The sequence below is a fragment of the Elephantulus edwardii genome, unplaced genomic scaffold, assembly GCF_000299155.1.
Source record: "Elephantulus edwardii isolate Elephantulus edwardi_28Jun2011 unplaced genomic scaffold, EleEdw1.0 scaffold00091, whole genome shotgun sequence".
Lineage (NCBI taxonomy): Eukaryota > Metazoa > Chordata > Mammalia > Macroscelidea > Macroscelididae > Elephantulus > Elephantulus edwardii.
Window position 1 is genome coordinate 1,030,864 of NW_006399841.1, and position 16,271 is coordinate 1,047,134.

The 16,271-nt window shown below is 48.5% G+C and overlaps 2 protein-coding genes across 2 annotated transcripts in view; both read right to left on the reverse strand.

Moving 5' to 3' along the window:
• EXOG (endo/exonuclease (5'-3'), endonuclease G-like) overlaps positions 1-782 on the reverse strand; it is a 25,854-nt gene extending 25,072 nt beyond the window's left edge. The window contains exon 1 of the mRNA XM_006890649.1: positions 620-782. Within this exon, the coding sequence (XP_006890711.1) occupies positions 620-782 (163 nt within the window). The remainder of the gene's footprint in view (positions 1-619) is intronic.
• A 13,474-nt stretch (positions 783-14,256) lies between these two features.
• ACVR2B (activin A receptor, type IIB) overlaps positions 14,257-16,271 on the reverse strand; it is a 9,025-nt gene continuing 7,010 nt past the window's right edge. The window contains exons 9-11 of the mRNA XM_006890650.1: positions 15,949-16,024; positions 15,693-15,823; positions 14,257-14,451 (exon numbers count right to left, since the gene is read on the reverse strand). Of these exons, the coding sequence (XP_006890712.1) occupies positions 14,257-14,451; positions 15,693-15,823; positions 15,949-16,024 (402 nt within the window). The remainder of the gene's footprint in view (positions 14,452-15,692; positions 15,824-15,948; positions 16,025-16,271) is intronic.

A 16,271-nucleotide genomic window follows, 5' to 3' on the forward strand; every position in this document is an offset into this window, starting at 1 on the left:
AACAACAACAACAACATTATTGTCATGAGGAAGGTTGCATAATAGAGCAGACCAGGGGGGAGAGACTGTATAACAATGAAAGAGTTTATTTTTTTAATTTTCTAAACGAAGGCTGCATAGTGGAGTGGACTTCGGGGGGAGGGATTGTATAACAATGACTTTTTTTTTTTTTTACTTTTCAAAGAAAAGAGCAAACTGGGGGGCAGAGGTTGGGCAGGGAGAAAAGTGCAACAATGACTGAATGGAAATCCAAAGTCTTTCATTATAATTAACAATAATAATATAAAAGAGATGGAATGGCACAGAGGCCCACGGTGCCAGCCATCGCTCCTATACTGCTAACAGCACGTGTGAGCGGATTCAGATTCATCTCTAGGTCCTTAATGTCAACCGAGTCCCGGGCCCCGAGCCGAGTGTATGATGGAGAAGGACAGGGACATCACACAGACGATCTGGGGGCGGCCCACTCATCACAAACACCTCCTGATGAACTGTCTGGAGAGGAGCGATCTGGGAAGGAAGCGCGTGGAGGAGGCAAGCGGGGCGAGGTCGGGAGGAAACATGACAGCTGACAGGTGGGCACAGCCCGCGACGCCCGAGGGCGAGCCCGCAGCCTTACCATCCGGCTCCCGCACCGCCACCGCTGTCTCCGATCCCCGGCCCCGAAGGAACTGCAGAGCCGCCAGGCCAGCCCCCGCGGCGCCCACCACCGCGCCGGCCACGAAGCCGCTCAGAAACCGCCGTGAGCCCCGGAGACGGGAGGCCGAGGACTTGGCCGCCATCGCTCCCGGCCCGCGGAAACCTCCGCGCATGCGCACACAGCGCGCCCCACGCCCCGGAGCCAATCCCAACCGCGGGAACAAGGGACGCATGCGCAGCTCCCACGCCAGGTTCTGAGCGCATGCGCATTCCCTCCCTGCTCGGTCCTGCCGCACCGCCCCCTGCTGCCAGGTGGGGGAACGTCCAGGCGCAATTCCAGCCAAACTTACTGCTTTTCCACTCTGTTCAGACTCACCTGCCCTACAGGGTGGAGTTCTCGGGGTTTAAGTAGTAAGGAGTTGCGCTGCCAACCTGAAGCCACGAGGTTCGAATCCATCAGCTGCTCTGCGGGAGCCTGATGGGCAGTCTCCTCCCACGTGCTTTACAGCATCTGAAAAGCCACTGAACTGTCATAGCACAGAACCACCACCATTCTGGGAGCAAAGTAGAATTGTGCATGAAACAGACCAACTGATGAAACAGAACAAGGATCCTTAAACATGGTTTAAAATCAATAAAAGTGTGCGTGAAACGGTATAAAGAGTTGGTCTCAAAAAAAAATTAAATATGCTGTGTTATTGAAGGCCAAATTTACCGTATTATTTAGTGAATTTTTCATTATATGTACTTGTGATATTTAAAAATCACATCATAAAAGAGGCAAATAAAGGGATTTATATTATGGTAAAGGAAAAGTCTAAGAAAGAACGAAAACAAAAAAAAAAGAAAAGTCTGTCTCATTTGATTACTGTGTCAATCATCTTCAGCTCACCCTCCACCTTTTTAAGAATGAGGTCATCATTTTAAAAATATTTTTAATTGTTGCGCATTTTCTCCTCTCCTTCAGCCCACCTAAAATGCTGCTTTTGTTCTAGATGGTCATACATACAATGCCTAATCATATAATCCTTTTGATGAGTTCTTCTCTTTATCCATCCTAATGCAGTGTTTATTATTCAATTTTCCCATTCTCTGGCCAACACCCCCCCCCCCATATCTGTCCTGTATTATAGCAGCAGTGTTATGCAATGTTTGTCCTTTTGAGACAGATTTTTCATGCAGCATAATGCCCTTCAGGCTCCCACACATTTTTGCTGTTATGTGCCATGGAGTCCCTTGCAACTCACAGCGACACTTCAAGAGCCCTAAATGCCTTTCTATCCTGTGCTAACCTAGCCATCTCAAACGCACTCTTTCCCACCACTGCAGTCACAGAATTGATCCATCTCATTAAGGGCCTTCCTCTCCTCGGCCAAACATGATGTCCCTCCTTGGCAACATGCCCAAAGTATATCAGACGAAGCTTCAGAATCCTTGACTCCAAGGAGCGTTAGGCTTCACCTTCTCCAGGACAAACCTGTTTGTTCTCCTAGCAGTCCATGGTATATTCAATACTCTTCTCCAGCACAACAGCTCAAAGATATCAATTCTCTATCATCCCTATTCACTGTCCAACTCTCTGATGCATAGCACGTAATTGCAAAGACTATAGCCTGCATCAGGCGCATCTTAGTCTCCAGCCTGACGTTGTTACTCTTCAGTACTCTTGAGAGGTCCCTCACAGCTGATTTTCCCAATGCAATTCATCTCTTGATTTCCTGGCTGCTGTTACCAAGAGTGTTGTTGACTATGGAGCCAAGTAAACTAAAACTGTTAACTATCTCAATCTCTTCACCATCCATACTGATGTTGCCAATTGGCCCAGTGGTGAGAATCTTTGTTTTCTTGATGTTGAGCTTCAATCCATATAGGAGGCTGCAATACTTGACCTTCTGCAGCAAGCGCGTCAGGTCCTCCTCAGTTTCAGCAAGCAGGGTTTTGTCATCTGCATAACACAGGTTGTTAATGACTCTTCCACCAATCCTGATGCCACATTCCTCCTCGTGCAGCCCAGTGTCTTGGATGATCTGTTCTACATACTGATTGAAAAGGTATGGAGACAGAATACATCCCACACATTACATAATATTTTATGAGTTTATTGTTTTTCGATGTATAATATTCCAGTGAGTTAATGTACCATAGTTTTTCTATCCATTTGTTGATGGGCACTTGGGTTGCCTCCATCATTTTGCTGTTGTGAATAATGCAATAAACATGGGTGTGGCCTGATAGCATTTTCAAGGATTAACCCCTCTTAGCAGACCACCTACTTGGAAGGAGTAGGAAGGTAAAGAGAATGGCCGAAGTGCTCCTCTACTAACTCAGGTACCAGGTACCGGCTTGTATCGAATCTCTTGATGATGTTCATTTTCATGAGGTCATTCTCTGAACTCACCTTAAAACTACAAACATGGCTTTCGGCTCGGAGGAGGCCTCGGTGCAACTTTCTTTGGTCGTCCCGCATCTGGGTTCATCCGACACCAGCCGCCTCCGCCATGCCGCCCAAGTTCGACCCCAACGAGATTAAAGTCGTGTACCTGAGGTGTACCGGTGGGGAAGTCGGTGCCACTTCCTTTCTGGCCCCCAAGATCGGCCCCCTGGGTCTGTCTCCAAGAAAGGTTGGTGATGACATTGCCAAGGCCACCGGTGACTGGAAGGGACTAAGGATTACAGTGAAACTGACCATTCAGAACAGACAGGCCCAGATTGAAGTGGTGCCTTCTGCCTCTGCCCTGATCATCAAAGCCCTAAAGGAACCACCCAGAGACAGAAAGCAGCAGAAAAATATTAAGCACAGTGGAAATACCACTTTTGATGAGATTGTTGGCATTGCCCGGCAGATGCGACACCGGTCTTTAGCCAGAGAACTCTCTGGAACTATTAAAGAGATCCTGGGAACTGCCCAATCTGTGGGCTGCAATGTTGATGGCCGTCACCCTCATGACATCATAGAAGACATCAACAGTGGTGCTGTGGAATGCCCAGCTAGCTAAGGAACTACAGATGAAAATATTTCAATAAAGGATTATTTGTTAACAAAAAAAAAACAAAACCTACAAACATGTAAGAACGACATCCTTGAGTCCTGTGCTCTTTTTTAAAATTATCTACATGAGTTCAAGTGAACAAAAGCTGCTGTAAGCATAGATGAGAAGGTCAAGGCCAGTCAGAAGCTGATGTAATAACTAGAATGCAGCTAACGAGAATGTTGGCCCGAGGGAATGTGAGAATGTCACTGAACTCTGTAGACATTTTTGAATAGAAGTATTGTTTTGCTGTTATTTTAGTATTGTATTTTTCCACAAAAATGTAACCCACAAATGAAAATTTCCACCAAAAATATACAAATGAAAAATGATTGCTAATGTTTGACTAGATGACTTCCAAGAAATTACTTTTCAGCATTTCTAGGCCAAGTGTATTCAAAAAAGGTCAGCCTCTGCTTCCCTCTCCTCCTCTGAGAAGGGACTTTGCTGTAGGAAGCAGTGAGGTGATCTTTGTGCTTCCTGGTGGTGCAGTGGTAAAGCCTTCCACTTCTAAGGGCAAGGCTGGCATTGAAGTCACCCAAAGGTTCCACAGGAAGCAGCTCTGATAAACTGATACTGAGGTTACAGACCAGAAAACACTGCAGGGCAGGTTATGTCCCGTGGACTTGCACTATATTAGGATCAACTGTTCCCAACAGCACGAACCATCAGTTTCATTAATGGGGATCCAAGTTTTCATCGTGTGAGAGAAATCAGTAACTCCAAGACATGAGAACAGCTTTGCTATGTCAGGTCTGAGTTGAGGGCCCCCATAACTGTACAGCAAGTGCGGGAACCTCAGAGAGTGTATTCTGTAGATCTCCTGAACACAACTTAGCTCCCAGGCTGCTTTGCTCCGGTGGGAAGGGGAGGTTCTATAGAGGTACCCTGCGGATTCAGAACATGCACCCCTGTCCAGTTTCCTGGAAAACTGGTGTCTAAAGATGAGCCCACTGTCCCCACCAAACCCCCGGCCAAAGGCAGAAATGGAGACCCTGCTTGGCTCTAGCCCCAGAGGCCTAGGGTGGACCAGGTGACCACTAACTACATGGGCCTACTCAAGAACTGAAGAAGTCATCCATTCAGCCCTGCAAGTGAGGACATAACTGAGTACTGTTAAACGAAAGGAAACTTCAATTCCTTGCTAAGTGATTAAGAGATTAGACAACAGAGTTTTTTAATTATTCTTTTATTTTTCAGATACAAAAAGATAAAACTTGAAATAGTTCTAGATTTTTAATTTTTTTCCCCCTCCTAGTCTGCTGGGGTGTGGCTGCTTCTTCACACAGGGGGGCAGGGGGAAGGGAAAACTACATTCACATCGGTTTATTTGAGGACCCAGTGCAGAATTCAAGCAGCAAAACCCCAACGTAGCACATCTAATTTCAAACTTGACACTCATTTCTAAAATTACCACAGTAAAAAAAAGGAACAAAGATCCACTGCAAATGTATGGACTATGATACAATGTTCTTTCCAAATATTTTCATTTTGCAACTGTAGTTACACAGATGTCTGCTTTAGGCCATTTCAGATGGATATGTGTGTATATTTTATATATAAAAATTTTATACATATAAAATACACACTTTTCAAATTCAGACAGGGTAACAGCAACAAGCTTAACTCTGTGTGTGTATATATATCCTTTTTAAAAACAAACAGGATACTTTAGTATAACTTTTGTTAATTCAGTAGTATGAGCTATTTCTCTTCTACAAATTTTTTTTTAATTTTATAGCTACAAGGGTGAAGTGAGCTAAGACATTTACATCTTACATAGTCTCGTATACAAACAGTACTTATTGAATTTGAGCCAAGAACTAGAAGTCTTTCATTTTAGAACTTCAAAGAGCTTCTTTGATTCTATAGCCTTCAAGCACACACTAGTCACATTTCCAGAGTCTGCAATTATCTTTTTAAACCATGAGAAAACAGGTGAATCCAAACTTTAATTACAATTTTTATATACAAGTTAGATAACACAGCGCAATTAAGACTTAGCTACCCATCCTAAACCCCCCAACACACATTCTCCACGAAGTTAGACAGGTCTTAGGGTTTTTCCTTCCTCACAAATAATGTACAAATTCAGAAGTAGCTGGTAAAACTCATACAGAAGATGGCAAATGAGAGGTGATATTTTCTGCTGGTTTGAAACTGCACCTACAGATGTTTCTCTGCTGTGTTCTTTAACTGTATGTCTGTTCCATGCAGACAGCTCGCTTCATGAGAATTGACATCAAACTCAATATAAATTCAATTTACAGTACTGAATACAGGTGTTCAGATTCAAGGACAAATGTGGGAATATGTTAACGGGTGAAAAGTTGGCCTTTGATGCTGCCGTTAAGACCACGTCAAATTCGTAAGCAGATTCTTTTTCTGTACAGTCGAAAAATGGCATGATGTGGATTTGTGACACTGAAGTGAAATTGAGAAGTGTGTTTGTTATCTGCGGTAATCTTCATCCTCAATTCTTAAGTACCACTCAGTTTTCTTTGCACTTCTACAGAATTTTAGGGGCTGGGGCCAGGGGTCGGGGGGGGGAATTAAAAGAAGGGGGGGCGAAGCCACGGGAATTTTAAAGATTCTTCCCCTGGTCAGAGGTGTGCACTATCTAAGTCCTCTGAAGCATACCAGTAAAGAGGGTGGCCCCAGATGGCCTCTGGTGGTGACCTGGACACTGCTTTCAAAGTCAAAGCCAGAAGCTGGCTCCCCTTCCTTCCTCATCTCTGTCAGTGGTGGTAAAATTGAGATGAGCATGTTTTCCCTTATGGAGAAATTATTTGGCTGAACATACACATAACATGTGGCAGTGATCTGAGAAACCCCTCGTGGGCTATAAAGCACTTGTAAGGACCACCATCAACAGTCCCCTCAGCAGGGCAGGGACCCCAGAGGCCAAGTCGGAACCCACACACACACACTGACCCTGTGGCCATGGCCAGTGGGAGCAGGGTGGCCTTGGTCTGCCATCGAGGCCCCAGAGTAAAAAAAAAAAAAAAATTCAGATGTGGTGACCGCTGGTTCATTAAACTTTCTCACCTGGTTTAAAAAAAAAACCCTCTTTAAAAAAGATATATATATATACACACACACATATATATTTATATCTTAAAATACATCAAAATGACAGCCATATCCCGCAAGGCCGAATTTCACAGCAAAATCTGCTACAGACATCTCCCCAAGATGCACTGTGGTAGCTGGTGGGTGCTGTCATTCTACCACTCGGAGGAATGTTCTACATTTGAGCTGTAGGGACTCAAAATGTGTTACAGAGAGCTTGTCTTTGGAACGAATTTTCGAATGAGACCAGTCAAATGACAAGAATACTGAACGTGGCAGAATTCAAAAAGGAGCAGAGGAAGCACCAACTGGGGGGTCACGAGGCCCTGCCCACCACCACGTGGGGACGAGCTCGCCCAGAGCCCCCTTCTCCAGTCTTTGGAAAGTTTCACTTCACAAGTGCCCACTCTTGGCAGGATTCCTGCGCGTGCGTGTGCGTGTGCGTGTGTATGTGTGCATGTGTGTGTTACAAGCCCGTGGCATAGAGGGGACCCAGATGGCGACGTTGTTCAACTTGAGGTCTGAGGTAACTGGTTTCGCAAAATATCTGGATCATAAAACTGCATCCAGACATTCGAGCTGGGAGTAAAGGAAAATGGGGGGTGGAGGGGGGGTGGTGTCTGGAGCTAGAAAAGACAAGTAGAAAAAAGCTTACAGCAGTTGCTTTTAGGGACAAAAACAAAGGCACAACAGAATTACATTCCAAGACACGTGGCTGCAGAGTAGAGACATGTTGTTTTGGGGGGGACTAGGGAAGGAAGGGGGGCTAGTTCCCAGAGTGCTGCTGGATTTACTGAGGCTAAACTGATTTCAGGTATAAACGGGGTAAAAGGGTTAATTTCACCTCAACCAGAATGAATAATAATTTAAAAGCACAGCTGGTTTAAAACAATACATGAACTATTTTCTTGGTAAAAACACTCCACCCAGCGTGGCTCTGGCCCTCAGCTGGGCCGTCAAGCAAGCAAGCAGAAACAAGGGACGAGCTTCACTCTTCAACCATCTAGAGCCCACCACAAAACCCCACCCACGTAACCAGCCACTTTCTACCCTCAAATGAAAAAGGCTGAAGTGAAGACCACCTCCCAGCCTCCGGCAGTGATGCTCGACTTTGTAAGGAAAGCAGTAGAGCGAACACCTCGTTCACCTCAGTCTGAAGCCCACCCTCCCCAGCTTGCAATTATTCCATGGAGAATTCTGTCCCTGGATTATCTGGTCCTAAATCATTCCGTTTGGCAAGATTACATTACTCAATTACCAAATCCCCATTTCAAACTCGTGTAGCCTACATCTTAGTCTATTCCTATCCCAGCCCCAGTTTGTACCCCCATCCTGATTTCTCCTCCCCATGTCTATACCCACCCCACCCGCCACTATGACCCAGGGGCTTCCACACTGTATTTTTGCCTCAGAACTGACCCTCTGTTCACTTGGGAGGAAGTGCAAATGGAAAGACCACACGGGCTCCGCTCCCTCTCCCAGGCCCTTCCCCCTCAGGGCTGGGATCACCAGGGACAGGTCCACCCCAGCCACTGCGTCAAAGAAACCTCAGAGGGCCCTAAGCAGAAGCTCCACCCCCCCGTTCTGTTCCAGTGTATATTTCTCTTGAAAGGTAAAGCTCATCAGCTATGATTATAAAAATCACTTATCCAAACTCACTAGACTTTATAAAAATAATCTGTGGTATAAAACAATCTCCACACTGTGTAGAAGAAATCTGTCGGGTGATATAACTAAATATATACGTAGAGCTTTCTTTAAAGTAAAACTTCAAGTGTTGTATCTCTATTATATAACCTATTCTTTTATTTACAATGCTACCTAACAACATTCAGATGCAAGTGTGATTGGGGTTGGGGAAAGGAGCCCAGGCCCAACCATTCTAAGAAATTCCAGGATTCAAAAGAGGAACACACTCATTTGGAAAAAAAGAAAAACAAAATATAACAAAAAAAAACACCCCCAAAACCCCACCCATCCTTACATGCCTGGAGAGCGTTAGCTAGTGGGTTGTTCCTCACGATCATAAATTCAAACGTATGAACTTTGCAAATGAATGTAAGAGTTTTCCACAGACATCCAAAAATGGCCCATGTCTGTAGGAGCCAATGCACACACGTGCGTGCATGTGCGTGAGGGTGTATGCACACACACACACGTGCACTTTGTGTGCAGCTTCAGTGTCTTGTGGCTGGCTCCTGGTGGGGCTCTGAACTGCCTACACCCCAGACAGTCCCGGGGAACTCCTTTACAACAAAGGCAGGCCTCACAGAACCAGGGGCTGCACACCAGCCTGTAGACAATTTGTGTTTCCAATCACAAGAGACAAAGACCACTTCTGTTATCTGTAGGAGCTGCCCCAGATGCAAAGAATGAAATGCTGTTTTGAGTACTGCAAGGATACAGCAGACCAAAGGCTCCTCACCTCTCCGTGTCATTGTCCCGAAAACAAAAAAAGCTTAGTAAACATTCAAACAGTGATTCTTTCCAGTGAAAACCTTTCCAAACCAAACCAGCTGACTTAAAACCCAAAATGGGTATAATATTCAAAATATCCCACTGGGCAACCTGGACTTTATTTTGTTGAGAGGTCTGTGGGCCTCTTGAATATTCAGATCTGTTAGAAAACGTGGCTGAGTCAAATGAATGAATTTCCAAAGATGTGTTTTTGAAACCTGTTTTCTTTTACCTAAAGAAATAAATCATCATCTCAAAAATAAAATAAAACAAGAAAAAAACAACTTTTCCAAGCCTCCTAAAGGTTTGGGATACATTCATAGGTGGATTGCTGGTTACAAATCAACTACCAATAACCTTACTTGAAGAACTATGTTTACAACCCTGAATTTGCGAAACATTTTCAAGCCTAGACCAAGAAGCGTATGGAGTTCATGAACTCATTTACTGGACCTACTTCTTCAACTAATGCAGTATCGCGGAGCAGAGCTTCAATTACTAGTTTCAACACATCAGCTGTTATTTGATTGGTTCAGAGTTTTTGCAGATAGTCACTGACCAAAGGAGAAAAGCCACTTTCGCCACCTCTCTTGGGTGCTCACCCAGAGGGGTGTGGGGAAGGGAGCGCATTCCTGGCGTTTCCTGGAAAGGTAAGGTCTAGGATCCTTGCAACGTGAACCTGGTCATCTCTCCAGAGCGAATCATCAAGGGAAAAATGTGCCCCACAGGCTGAAACCACCAGCACTCGAGACCAATCTTAGTCAGCTCATGGAAATCTGCTTTCCAGTAAGATGCTTTTCTAGTGAAGTCAGGCTCTCGGGAATGTCTGGCTTTTCAACTTCTAGTACCAACTCTAAAAACCCACATACCTAAGCTTACCATCTAATTTTAACACATCAAATGCTTGGATGACCCGTTAGTACTGGGGACGTCACAACACAAATGAGTCAAGAGGAAAAAAAAATCCTGTTTGTAAAATGGCCATGCGGCCCCCCTCCTCTGGACGGGGCTGCCGCTTACCTGGCCTCAGATGCCAGAGCAGAGGGGCCACATGGTGAAGGTTCTGAGCCACGTGCGGCACGAGGTGGACATTCAATGCAGAACAGGGCCTACCACCTTGTACGGCCTGACCATACCGTGCGGAGAGGCAGGGCGGCAGGAAGCAAGACCAAATAACAGGGCTGCATGCATCCCTTTACTTTTAAAGCACCCAGCACTACAAGATTGCTGGGGCAATGGAAGAATGATCTTAATGGCCTGGAGATGAGAAACACTGTCCTCTAATGAGACCAGTACCGGTACACACAGGGATACCCTCCCCAGACAGGCATGACACGCCCAACCCGAGTAAATGGGACCCGAAGGCTGTTCCGGACTAAAAAGAGCGATGATGTGTCTTTCTCCCTCAAAGCCACAACCTCCTTTCTCCAAACAACCCATCTGCAGCTCTTGTCTCCTCTGGAGACCATTCAAAGGTCTCCTGCCAGGGACCAATGGTCAGCAGAAGACCCAGGCCAGGATGCTGTCGATGCCTATGTGCCTGGTCTTCCTCGGCCTCCTGTCATCAGAGCCTTAGGACACCATGCATGTTGACCTTTGTCCCCTCTTGAATCGGCCTATTCCTGTTCACGTCTAGATTTCTCCCACTAGAGATGGTCTCCTGAAGTGGTAACGGATGTTTGCAAACAGAACAAAGAAATGGAGGCTCTCCAGCCCCAGGCTCCCCCAAGGGCACCCCGACAGCCAGGAGCTGCACAGATGATGGTCAAGCAGGTAGGAAGAAGCAAGGACCCTTGGCCCACTTGTCTGCCCCAAATGAGCCCCTTCTCTCTTCAGAGGGACCACCTTTCCCACTGGCAGAGAAGTGGTGCCAGGTCCCACTCCTGGAAGTCTTCTACAAAGCTGGGGACAAGAAATCCCGAAAGACCGCAGTTACCTGAACTCCCTGGAGATGGACAGTGCAGATTTCTGTAGCGAAGAGCGCAGAGCCCCTCAAAATCAATGCATCAGGTCAGCGCTTTAGCAGGTCAAGCCAGAGCGTATGGCGGCAAATACACGTTATCCGAGAGGGAAGCTCCCTGCACCCCAGAGCTGTGCCCGAGCTCACCCGCTGTTAGCCATTAGCAGATGGACTGCCTGACAGCTGCACGGGACCCCCTGAGCTCGCCCCCTCCTCCCCACCACCCCAAACAGCTACCATCCTGTGATGCGTCACTCTGGTGCCAAGGCCCCAAAGGGATGCTGTGCCAGCTGAGCACAGGGCCGGCCAAGAGTGAGCCTACAGAGAAATGAGACCTGAGGCCCAAGAGGAAGGCCTGCCTCGCCTGCACTGAGACCAGGTCCCAGCCCAGGGACACAGCTTAACCCTGCCACGGCCTGTTACCATGGAGTCAGGAGAGCCGAGAACCGTCACCCACAGGACGTGTGTCACTGAACAGGAGCGTGGCGTGTCCAGCACCGGGCAGGAGCAGCGGCCTGCCCACTCCTGCAGTGGGTTAAGGACACCTGTCAGTGGGTCCTGATCCCGCCCAGGCTGAAAAGCAGAGGGGTCCGGTACTGCCTGAGGAGGAGAAAGCTAAAGAAATTAGATATGGCACTTTTCAATAAATATCTTAAAGCTTCTTAAAGAAATCAGTGGAAACAGAAGCAACTGCTGTAAGGCCTGTTTTGCTGTTAAAATTATTCTGAGGGAGGAAGGGGGGGAAAAAAAACCCAAACCACACCACAGCACAAGATTAAATAGCTTAAAATAAGAGAGAGACAACACAGTTTACCAAAACAGAAAGCCTGACCCTGTACCCAGCCCACATCACATTTTACCCAGAGAGACAGAGCCCTGAGAGGAGACATACACTCGTCCACAGGACCTGTGCCCACAGCCACGTGTGGGGTGCTGTGTGGGGAGCAGCCGGCCTCTCAGATGGAGGACGGGACAAACTCCCAAGTCTGGGAAAGGTGTGATCACGCTATGGCAGGCACGCGAACCTGCTGACCGCCTGCCCCCAAGTCACAGTGTGGATTCACGAAGACTCTGCAGCAAACTCTGTCCCATGTGCTCTAGAAGGCCCAATCTCAGGTAGAATTACCTCATGTGGGTTTAAGGGCCACAGCTGAAATCAAGGGAAAGCAAGGTTACTTGTTATTGTGCACAGTGACCAGTTAGGCTGTGGGAACACCTGACCCTCCAAGTGACCTAAGAGGAGGTGGTGTCCCTTGCCCAGCTCGCCTCTCACTGAAGCTGACCTCTCCCCTCACCCACCAACCCACTGACCCTCAAGCTAAAAAAGATGTATGGATTTAAAATAAAATGGTCTAAAGATACCAGAAGGAAAGGCCTTCACAAACAGGAGTAACAAATGCCCTGACTCGGCCCAGGCGGCCAGCCTACAGTGGATGATGAGTATTTACAAGAAGCGTTATCAAACAGAAACGGGACACTCCACTACAGACTCTTCAAAGGTTGGGTTGTTTTTTTGTGGTTTTTTTTCCCTCTTTTTTTCTATTTCTTTTAAACTCTCTTCATAAAAGCCAACTTACATTAAAATATACTTACTACAAGACAACACAACTAACAAAATATATAATAAAACTTACACAAGTAGAAAATTCTGAGGTATTTCTGGTTTGAGGTGGTCTGTGGTCGTGAAGTTTTAATTCTTTGACTTTTCAAACTTTAAACCTCGGAAGCCACATTTGCAGAGCGTGTGTGTGGATGTGGATGCGTGTGTTCTGTCTTTTATTACAAAAAAAATTTGCATGTTTCATAAATTAAGGGAAAAAAATAAAACGTTGAAACAGCAGCATTAGGGACATTCACTGACTAGAGCAAGGTTATGGCGTAATAGAAAAACGGTTTTTAGAATATGCACCACTTTGAGGGGTCTGGAGAAAGCTGTGCCCATGAGCCACGTAAAGGGGTGGTGTCACAGGAGGGGTGCAGCCAGCCGCAGCCCACGACCGGCCCGACCTGGGAAGCCCACCTGCCCCAGCGCCAGGGTGCTACCCTGTGGGCATTTCCCTGAACTGCTCCAGGAGGAAGCGAAGGCTTGCAACTTTGCCTCCATAGATATTTACAGCATCATGTCTTAAGAAGAACGTACTCGTTACGTTGTGGTGATCTCTGCCCTCACCTAACCTTCAAGTCAGGGCAGAAAAGATATTCTCGTCTGTGCCTGAGCACAAGTTAGTGGGAAAAGCTAGCCAGGACCAGCAGGTGGGTCTGAGATGCGCCAGCTTCTAGAATTCTCCAAACCCCGCTCTGGTGGTTAACGGTTGGCCGTCACAAGGCCCCTGCCCGCGACCCCGGGTTACCTGAGAAGTAGCCTCCATAGCAAAGGATGCTGCTCCAACAACGCGCACGCCTGCATCCAACAACGCGCACGCCTGCATCCAGGTGGCTCTGTCCCAAACCGCCCCCCACCCTCGCTCCAGGCCAAATCACCATCAGTATCCTTGTCAGCCCAGTTTCTCCCTTGGTCAGGACAACACCCGTTACATCCGTGAAAGACATATCTGCTGTTTCTTAAGCTCGCAGTCAAAAAAGGGAGAAAACCAAAATGAGAGGTGGGGACCAGAGTGAGGTGTGTGACGGGACAGGGCCGTTCCAAGGAAGGTGTGTTCTCAGGTAACAGTTCTCGAAGGTTCCTCCAGGTAGAGTTTGCAGCATTAAGTTTCCCAAGACAGAAGACGGGTTTGTGTCACAGATTCTGAGACAACAGAGAGGGCGTGTGCGGGAGGGAAGAAACCCCACGGGGACAGGAGGTGGCAGGAGGTGCTGGTTCCACTCATCACAGCTCAGCATCGCAACGCCCACCGACGTGTCCGCTGCTTCTGATACAGTAGAGCAATGTGCTGGTAAAAACTGATGCAATCCAAAAAATAATATTAATAATAATATTATAATAATTATAATAATAATAAAAAGTCAAGGTAAAATAGCAGCTGCATTTTACGTGTTTGTTGGTTGTATGTGGATTTCGAAAACAAAACACAATTTTTGTTTTTTCCTCTTTTCCTCTTCAGATCCACTGAGTCTGGAGAGACACACGCGTCTCGGGGCTTAGATGCTCGACTCTTTCGGGGGCAGGTCCACGTTGGTGACCGACGTCACCAGGGAGACGAGACAGTCCGAGGTAGTGCCGTTGACCGACCTCCGGATCAGGGACACCCGCTCCTCCACGCAGCCGGCGGACAGGCGTGCCTCCGCATCGTGGTCCCAGCACTCCTCAATGGTCACACAGAGCTGGGCCAGGCCCTGCAGGTGGGCAGGCGGGAAAGGTTCCGGTTCTTCAGTGAGGACAGACTGAGGGAGAGGGTGAGTTTGACGACGCCCCCCCACCTCCCCCACCCCCGGCTCAATGGATCCCAGGGAATTAAGAAGGGCTGAGAGAACAGGAGGGATTCAGATCTGTAGTCACCATCCTGGGTCCACTCACGTCACTCCGCAGCCCCAACCACTGACTCACCTGAGCTCCTGATAGAAGGGAAAACATAACCCCTCCTGGGCCGTGAAATGGGCCCCAGAACCTGGGTGCCAGGCACAGGAGGACCAGGAGAAACACATACTACTTGACTGTCCACAGCCTTTGTGACAGTGTCACTGAGCCACGACTCTTGGGGCTAGAGCCAAGTGCAGGGCACCAGAACCACCCTGATGGTGCTGGGATAGACATCCAGGTGGCACAGAGCCCGTGTGCAAGGCGTGGTGCCAGGCTACACCTGGACTTCGCAGGGCTTTGGGTTCCTCTGCAGGGAGTGGGACCACCTGCCTAGGAACCCCAACTAGGAGACTGGGACAGGCAGTGGTGCCGCGGCTCCAGTGAGGGTCTCGGTTTACCCACTTACAGCCCTGGTCTTAGCGAGTAGGCTGGCTGTGGAACCCACCCATACTGGTCTGAGTCTTTCTTGCTCTGAATTAGCCCTAGGGAGGGCAGGGAAAAGTCTTCTGGAGAACAGAAGGCAAATACTCTTGTAGGGCAGGACAGGATTCCCCGGGGTCTTCGGTACAGCCACCTTTGATTGGAGGAGTCCAGGCCACAGGGCTTACCCAGATGGAGAGCCAGGGACACTTAACCAGTTACCACATGTGGGCATTTACAGGATCAATATCCTGCCGAGAGTTTACAAAGATCCCCCTCGGACTTATTACAGCATTCGTTACATGCAAAGAGATAACGCAACTTGTCCGAAGCTGCTCGACTTTGGGTACTGAGCTACTAAAAGGCAGATCTAGAATGAAACCCAGATGTCTCAGACTCAGAAGTGCTTACTGCAGGGGTGACAGGTGAGGAGCCACACAGGTGAGCCGCACAAGGGCAGAGCCTGGGCTCTGACAGAGAGGACAGTCACTATCACTCCTGGAACCAAATTCAAACCACTCCCAGCAGGGCACGGAGCCTCCCCAGGACTGTCCACGGTGGAGGGGACGGGGTGGTCCTGCTGCCCGGCCCTCCTGTCTGCCCCATGCCCTTTTCTAGTCCAGCCCAGGGTCCTCACCGGATGCTTCAGCCAGTGATCCTTGATGGTGGGCCGCATCTTCTTGTGCACGACCACCTCCTGCAGCTCCTCCAGTGAGGGGTGCTGGCCAATCTCTTCCTCGAAGGGTAGCATGTACTCGTCCACGGGTCCTAATGACACCGAGCCCCCGGGTGACTTGGTGGGTCCCTGGTCCCTGACCTCCTGACCGCTTCCTGTCCACAGCCCCCACTCATGGGGCCTGGCTTCCCAACAGCTCACTGTCTTCGGGCCTCACCCGGGGTGCCCAACGTCCTGACTGCTCCCCATCCACGGCCCCCACCCAGGTTCTTGGCCTCCTGACCGCTCACCATCTGCAGACCCCAGCCAGGGTGCCCGGCCTGTAGACCGCTGCCTGCAGTCCACACCCAGGATGCCTGATAATTCACTACCCAGTCTCTACTCAGGGTGCCCAGCCTCCCCACCACTTGGTCATCTGCAGCCCCGGCCAGGGTGCCCGACTATTCATCATCCACAGCCCCGCCCAGGGCGCCCGGCCCCCCGACCGCTCACCGTCCGCAGCCCCCACAGCCCCCGCCCAGGGCGCCCGGCCCCCCGACC